This window comes from Argentina silus, assembly GCF_951799395.1.
Source record: "Argentina silus genome assembly, chromosome: 18".
NCBI classification, from domain to species: domain Eukaryota; kingdom Metazoa; phylum Chordata; class Actinopteri; order Argentiniformes; family Argentinidae; genus Argentina; species Argentina silus.
The window spans coordinates 7563461-7572146 of NC_139672.1; the positions used below are offsets into that span (position 1 = coordinate 7563461).

The 8686-nt window shown below is 42.9% G+C and overlaps 1 protein-coding gene across 1 annotated transcript; it reads right to left on the reverse strand.

Moving 5' to 3' along the window:
- Positions 1-423: 423 nt before the first annotated feature.
- LOC310819242 (G-protein coupled receptor 55) lies at positions 424-1708 on the reverse strand (the record flags this gene model as incomplete). The annotated part of the gene is made up of 1 exon (XM_083690486.1): positions 424-1708. One exon carries the CDS (start codon positions 1706-1708, stop codon positions 812-814), a length of 897 nt encoding a protein of 298 aa, XP_083546612.1. The 3' UTR covers positions 424-811.
- Positions 1709-8686: the final 6978 nt, after the last annotated feature.

Here is an 8686-nt window from a genome sequence, read left to right on the forward strand (position 1 = left end):
ATAATATACACTGGATGATAACCAGTAGCAGTGCAGACCATGAAGCTTTGATTAAAATACCCCTGCACTTTCATTGTCAATACAGAATAGCTTTGATGACATAACAAGATGAAATTAGAGACTTCAGAGACTTCTTTGAACATAGGGGGAAGGTAAGGTCACCTGGTTAGGTGGATAATCCACCATCTGTTTATATCACAATGGGACATGGTACACACAGATACATACAGTATACACATACATACACACACACACACATACACACACACACATCTCTCTCTCTCACTCTCGATCTCTGTCTCTCTCTCTCTCTCTCTCTGTCTGAGACATGATACATACATGCACACACATACTGTACATCATTGAATAGATGTTTAATGAAACGTATGAAAGGGCAACAACAACAAAAAAGGTACTGTAAAATAAAACCACTGAGAGAGCAGGCTGTGGAGTGTAGGCGTGTTGGTATGTAGCACACAGATGCATAGATGCTTGTTGTAACAGATGTATATGGGTTGAAGATGCGGGTTCGAGCCAGGCTGTCTGTCTGAACAAACCACATTCATGCAGTATGACAGTTACAGTCCTGAGGGAAGGCCTGGAAAGCAGCAGGTTCATAGGTAGGTGTAGGGCTTAATCCAACCTTTAGTCCTCTGTGTGAAGTCTAGTGGGCTAGGGTAGAATAGACAAAGTGGGGACTGAACTATTGATCTGTTGGTGTCCAAGTGTGCTACTGATGTACAGCATTAACTCCTAAGAGGGCTCGTAACGTTGGCCTCTTAGATCACCAAAGGAAGGCTCGGCCATTGAGTTAGTGAGTTTGTTTACTCTTGGAACCAACATAACAACGTTTCAACAAATAGTAGTAGCTGATAGAATCCAAGCAGCAGTTTGTGGTAGCGATCCATTCACTAACCTGCCAAAATAAATCCACTGCATTGGAGTTGACCTGGTTCCTCAGGAGAAACGCAACATGGATGGGTGTGTAACAAACGATGAAAACCACCATGTTGGCTGTCACAATGCCTATGATGCTCTTCTTCCTTCCAGTGGTGGACTCATCCCCCTCTTTGTCTTTCAGCAGGGTCAAGATGGTCTTGGTGGAACAGAACATGATGATCAGGAGTGGAATGAGGTACCCTAGCACCTCTAGAACCACCAAGAAGTTAAGTTCCAGCGGCCTGTCCTTGCGTCTCTCATAGCAGGTCAACAGTTGGTCAGGGAAGTTGGATTTACTGAACCTCAGACATATGCTCACCACCGTCACCCAAATGACCACACACACAACGCAGGCGACCTTTTTCTTTAACCGCCAGGCCCTGGTGTGTAGCGGGAACCTCACAGCCAGGTAGCGATGGATGCTGATGGCGGTGACGGTCATGATGCTGGCGTACATGTTGATGTAGTGGGTGGAGATCAGGAAGGTGCATAAGCAGGTCCTCTCCAGACAGGTGAAGGCGTCTACAATTCTGAAGGGGAGGAAGAGGATGAGGGAGAAGTCGGCGGCGGCCAGATTCAGCATGTAGATGTCTGTGTCCGTCCAACAGCCCCATTTGGCGATGAACGCGCGCAAGGCGGCAATGTTGAGGATGAGGCCCACCAGGAACAAAGGGACGTACCCCACACCTTCGAGGTACTCCACACTGCAGTTCGTGTTGCAGACGTAACATATAGTTACTTGTTGGCAGCTGTTGGTGTTGTTGCTCATAGTTCCCTGAGAAGAGAGATTGGACAAAGAGAGTCTATTATGTTGGGTAACAGCAATTCAGTCCAATAACAAATCAGTCCATTCTGCAGATTGACTGAAAATGAATAGACTGTAATAGAGTAGAATAGATGAATAGATGAATAAAGTAGAATAGATTAATAGAGTTTGAAAAGGGCAGTGATTATCAATGGGGATTTCATTTTCACCATTGTTGTATCTGTGTGGTAAATGCAGGCTAGATGGAGGTCAACACACTTGATAAACAATGCAGTCGCTTATATGTTATATGGAGATGACCATATACACATCTATATATTTATACTATTATAAATATACAGTTAAAGTAGGAGGTTTACATACACCTTAGCCAAATACATTTAAACTCAGTTTTTCACAATTCCTGACATTTAATCCTAGTAAACATTCCCTGTTTACTGCATTTCGTTGTCTCTGTACTTGTACTCTGCACATTGACAATAAAGTTGAATCTAATCTAATCTAATCTAATCTGTTTTAGGCTGTCTCAGTTTGGATCAGTACTTTATTTTAAGAATGTGAAATGTCAGAATAATAGTAGAGAATTATTTATGTCAGCTTTTATTTCTTTCATCACATTCCCAGTGGGTCAGAAGTTTACGTACACTTAGTTAGTATTTGATAGTATTGCCTTTAAATTGTTTAACTTGAGTCAAATGTTTTGGGTAGTCTTCCACAAGCTTCCCACAATAAGTTGGTGGAATTTTGGCCCATTCCTCCTGACAGAACTTGGGTAACTGAGTCAGATTTGTAGGCCTTCTTGCTCGCACATGCTTTTTCAATTCTGCCCACAAATTTTCTATAGGATTGAGGTCAGAGCTTTGTGATGGCCACTCCAATACCTTGACTTTGTTGTCCTTAAGCCATTTTGCCACAACTTTGGAAGTATGCTTGGGGTCATTGTCCATTTGGAAGATCCATTTGCGACCAAGCTGTAATTTCCTGGCTGATGTCTTGAGATGTTGCTTCAATATATCCACATAATTTTCACCAGTCCCTCCGGCAGCAAAGCACAGCCACAACATGATGCTGCCACCCCCGTGCTTCACGGTTGGGATGGTGTAGGAGACAGAGCGCGTCTTCTTCCTGAGCAGTATGACGGCTGCGTGGTCCCATGGTGTTTATACTATTGTTTGTACAGATGAACGTGGTACCGTCAGGCGTTTGGAAATTGCTCCTAAGGATGAACCAGACTTGTGATATTTCTTTCTGAGGTTAGTTTGAAGGTAGGCCTTAAATACATCCACAGGTACACCTCCAATTGACTCAAATGATGTTAATCAGCCTATCAGAAGCTTCTAAAGCCATGACATAATTGTCCGGAATTTTCCAAGCTGTTTAAAGGCACAGTCATCTTAGTGTATATAAACTTCTGACCCACTGGAATTGTGATATAGTGAATTATAAGTGAAATATGTTGATAATCTGTCTGTAAACAATTGTTGGAAAAATTACTTGTGTCATGCACAAAGTAGATGTCCTAACTGACTTGCCAAAACTGTAGTTTGTTGTATCTGTGGAGTGGTTAAAAAATAGTTTTATTGACTTCAACCTAAGTGTATGTAAACTTCAGACTTCAACTGTATATATATATATATATATATATATATATATATATATATATATAAATATATTATGGCCCTGGTGGGCCAGAACCATGCATCTTCTTATGCTCTCCCTCTCCTCATATGTTCACTTTCATAGACTGATGCTGACGCTCTCAAGTCTTGCACCAATGGTCTAACACAAATGGCAATAGTTTCCACTTAAATTGCTGAATAAACAAACCACATCAGGGGAGGCTGGTGGAGGCAAAAATCGGAGGACGGGCTCATTGTAATGCATGAAATGGAATGAGAAATTATGGAACAATCCATTCCATACATTACAATAGGTCCTCCGATTTCTGCCTCCACCAGCCTCCCCTGAAACACATCCTGCATAAGATCATAATACTCACCCAAAACAACCCCTTACATCTCAATCAGACCTTCAGAATAGGTGTTTGAATCAGGGTAATTATTTGAAATTTTGAATCAGCTTCACAAGGAAAATGAGAGTCATTGACAGAAATAAGTTGTGGTGGTTTCTGCTTCTGCTTCTGCTTCTGCTTCCGCTTCTGCTTCTGCTTCTAATGACTCAATAGCCTACTACCTCTTGGTAGCCACAACCTTTTAGTTGTGTCAAATATTTACAAAGTCCAAAGCATTCCTTTGTAAAGAGTGAGGGAAGAGGTAGGTCCACAGTTGTTGATAGAGAAAGCTAATCAGTCTTGAATATCCACAACCAGTTCATTTGTTGATTCATGACAATGACTGAGGAATAGTGTGATCATAGTGTGAACTGATTAACTAAGGATTCATTAATTAAGCATTGTCATGTTTAATTATATTCTGCTTTAGTAATTAGGGTTGTTGTGATGACCTCCTTAGATAGATATATGTTTACAATCTTATGGTTTCATATAGCCACTACCAAAATGATGCAATTACGATCAAATATTATAGAATATTATGTTATACAATTATTTATCAAGTTTTTTTAATGGTCAAGGTCAACTATTGATATTCACCAAATCATCTGTCTTTCTTGAATTGACCAAAATAAATTTGGATATGTTCATACATCATTGTTGTACAATATCTAAGAACTATACAAGGTGTACTCACCATTCAATGGAGCTTTTGCTGTGTCGATACTTCAGAAGGACTAATTGATGGAAATTGTCTCGAAACTCAACCACCCGTGTCTACATTAGCGTTGTACATGCATTACACTATCATGATGGCTTTTCAAACTGCTATCTCTTTGATAGAGGAAGTACAGTCTCATTTAATTCGTGTGAAAAATATCATTTACCACCTGAGGCAGCTATGTTGCTTTGTAGAAATGATTCTGTAACCACACTATGAGGCCTTTGTCACGTAGCAGAAACCACCATCTTTACAGTGCACTGTACTCTCTGTTCTTAAACAGTCATGATGGTATAAACAACTGCACTCCAGGGGAGGCCGGTGGAGGTAGAAATCAGAGGACGGGCTCATTGTAATACATGGAATGGAATTCCAGCCTTCACTGCTGCACATATAAGGGTCGTGGTGTGTGTTGTATAGCATAATATAGTGTGTGGGAGGGTGACCTTTCTGCACCATTTCCTCTGCACAATCATGTCTGAAACGGAAATGGTGAAAATGATTACTTGTAAAAGCGTGTCAGGTTTTTGTTTACTTGGCATCACCAAATCATAAAGCCTTGTGATATTTGCAGACAAAAGATGAGGGTTTCAAAAAGCATAATATGTATTTATCAAAAATTGTGTTTGACATTTCTTTTCTTTCTTTTTTCATCCGGTTTTGAGCTGGACTGTCCCATCTTTCCCAAGTCATTTTTCCTTTCCTTTATTCTTCTTTGTACAAATATTTTTCCAATCAAATGACAATTTCCGGAGTGGTGTGTATGTGTGTTGAAGTGGAAACACAGGTCAGAGGAGAGATGGAGGTGGAGGAGGAAGAGGAGGTGGGAGGTCGAGCTAGGGGAGGCTGAGCGGAGGAGAAAATTGAGAAATAGATTTTTCCAGAAGACTATCAGTGAACACAAAACCTTCCCGTTCTTCAACGGCAATTGGTTGTTTATCGAAGTGGCCTTGTCTTTCATTCAGGAGACTGAAAGCAGAGACAAATTGCAGTGTGGGTAAATTGGAGGGAAGATTGAAATCAAGTGAAATGACATGTGACAAGCAGTACTCAACGAAATGGGCTCTGTTTGGGAAAAGTGTGTGACTGTGTCATCTTCTGGCACAGTGACTGGAATCTGAACTCTCTCTCTCTCTCTCTCTCTCTCTCTCTCTCTCTCTTTCCCTCTCTCAATGTCACCCAATAGTCCTCTGGTCTTTTGTGGCAGTAGCAGCAGCAGCAGTGGCAGTATTCACCCACGTAGACTGCCTCTGCGCCACAGGGACCTCTGGCTGAGGCCACCAAACAACAGACTGTCATTACATAACAACCTCGACTCTGACTCATCCCTCATGAACAACAATACATGGAGCCCAGATTGGTGATTATCAAACACATTACGCTGAGGAGGAACAGTTTCATTTGATTAGATATACAGCAGATGCAATTACAGTAGATGACACAATTAAAACATGAAATCATCAACAGTCTGTTGTATTGCACCTTGTCCAGCATTACGTTCTCTCATCTCCTAGGCCACTGCAACAACTGGTCCTCATTTGTATTCTGGAATTTTCATTTGGCCATGTCAGGGAGTTTGTAACTAGAGTTGCATTCAAATAGCTAGGTGAAAGAGGTTGCACATAACCTCAGTTCTGGGACCTAAGCTTAACCACTAAGCTTAACCACTAGGTAAATACATCTATTCTTCATTCATTGCAGTGTGATTTATTTTCCCAATATTTTCTCTGTGATGCCTTCATCAGGGTGTCTTCAAGCCAGTCTAACAGATGGGGGGAGCAGGAGGACTAGCCAGTCTGGGCTTGTAACATCACCAGCCAGTCTGTGGATCCGGGCCCTGACTAACACTTGCCAGTCAGTGGATCTGGGCTCCTGACTAAAACCTGCCAGTCTGTTGCTCTGGGGCCCTGACTAACACCTGCCAGTCTGTTGATCTGGGCTTCTAACAGCACCAACCAGCCTGTGCATCGTGCTGGTCCTTTCAATGGGTAGGCAATTAGTAGAGAGGAGCTCACAACAACACACTGCCCAGAATCAGAGCTGTTCCAAGCTCTGCAATAGTATAGCCTTTCTGTGTGTCAGCACACTACGGCCTCTGCCAAGAGGCCTGGACCTACATGGCACAGGAGGTAGCGCACTTTCCTTGGTACTAAAGAGCATGGTTTGAGCCCAGCCTTTGCAATTCCCCCTCAATTCCCACCTCGTTAACATCTAACACGTTAGAGTGGCCTAAGGTAACTCAATAGGACTGTGAATGATGTTGTACGCGCGCTCGCGCTATTCGTTCACGGAATAGATTACTTTGCATTTACCTGAGTGCGTACGTGGTTTAGTGTTTGGTTATGTAAGCCCTGCAGCTTTACCTAACACTGTCAGACCGCAGGCAGTGTGACTGACAGGATTACCCTAACCTCATATACACTCCTGGCAGGTGCACTGCTGTATACTGTGAGAGAGTTCACTGTGTGAGAACAACAACATTGTAGTCAAGTAGTGTAGGCCACCCCGAATATGTCAGGAATAAACCTCAACCATATCCACTTTTACAAAGGTGCAACCATCCAATGTTAATCACAGGCGAGAATGAAAGCTGAACGCAAAGACAGTCCATAGAGCTGTTATCCCAAAGAGCTGTGGCAATGGACAGAAAACACGGAGGGGGAAAATGAGAGAATTGGATGATAAAGCAAACCAGATTTGGGGGCAGTTCTATCCCCTATAAACCCCATTCTAACCCTTGTGTGTTCCATTACTACACGCTTAATGGTCACGGTCGTGAGGTCCTCAACACACGCAAGGGAAAGTGGAAGGAAAGAGTGATGGATTAGGAGAGGGATGAAGAAAGAAAGGAAGGAAGGAAGGAAGGAAGGAAGGAAGGAAGGAAGGAAAGAAGGAAGGAATGAAGGAAGGAAGGAATTAGGGAGGGATAGAAGGGTGGATTTAAGGACAGAGAAGGTGGAGCGAGGAAGGAGAGGGAAGGATACATTTAGGGAGGGAGAGAGGGATAGCTTTAGAGAGGGAGAGAGGGATAGCTTTAGAGAGGGAGAGGAGGATGGATGTATTTAGAGGGAGTGAGAGAGAGGGTTTTGGGAGCAGGGAGAGGGGATTTAGATTATGAGATTACGGTTTGCCTTCACTAGTACAGTACAGTGCAGATTAGGATTATGCCATGGGATTAAGAGTTTATAATGACATAACAACAATCACAATAGGCAGCATCGTACCGGATGGCCGAATACCAGCAGATGGTAGTTTGCTGCTGTTGCTTAATCTCTGAGCTGAGAACTTTCACTCCACTAGTCCACTCACTGCCAGCCCAGCCAGCTTTACCTAGCAATTCAATTCTAAAACGTTGTTATTGCTACAACAGGTGGAAAGGTTTGATCAGTGCGAATTCAAATAGAGTGCATCAAATACTCATGTCATTTTTTTTATTTATTTTTTTATCTCTGCTTGAGTTTCTCTATGTATTCCTGTATGTCTGTCTGTATGTCCAACTTATCTGTTCATGTGTTCTTGCTTATCTGACTATTTGTCTGCCTCTCTGCATGGTATCCTTGTCTGGCTGTGTGTGTTTGAAAGTGCCCTTTAGACGTTAGTAGGGCTGTGGGAGGGGAGGGGAGGGTGGTGGGGGTTGGGGGTGGAGGGAAGGGGAGGCAGAGGAGAAGGAGGGGGGCTTTTCACCGCTGTAACTAGGTCAGTCGGGACACACCCCTCTCTCTCTCCCCTCGCTGTGCCTCTCTTCTCCCTCTTTCCCCCTCTCTTTCTCTCTTTTTTCCCCTCTGCCTCTTTTTTCTCCGCTCCCTGCAGTGAGTCACCATTCCCTGTCTTCACTCTCACACCACCCTTCAGTCAGACAAAGAGACATGTTCCTCAGTTCATTTCACCATGCAGCGCCTCACAATAGTACATTATTCACCTATGTACAATAACTAAAAATGTCCAGCAATAAATGTTTTTTAAATCGAAAATGTTTACAATAAGACCCCAGTCCAAGGTTAAAATGTATTCCACACTTGGACTTTGATTCATCCCAATTTCCCTTGTCTCATCTTTCATTTTGTTTTGTTAAGATATTACATAATACATCATCGTTGCATAATGTGTGTGTGTGTGTGGGGGGGGGGGGGGGTGGGGGTGGCTGTTTCTGGATAGACTCCAGGACAGTCGAATGCTAACCTCAGAAAGCGTGTCACTCCGGCTGTGTGCTTGGCCCATATTCGCCTATATGTGTGTGTGTGTGTGTGTG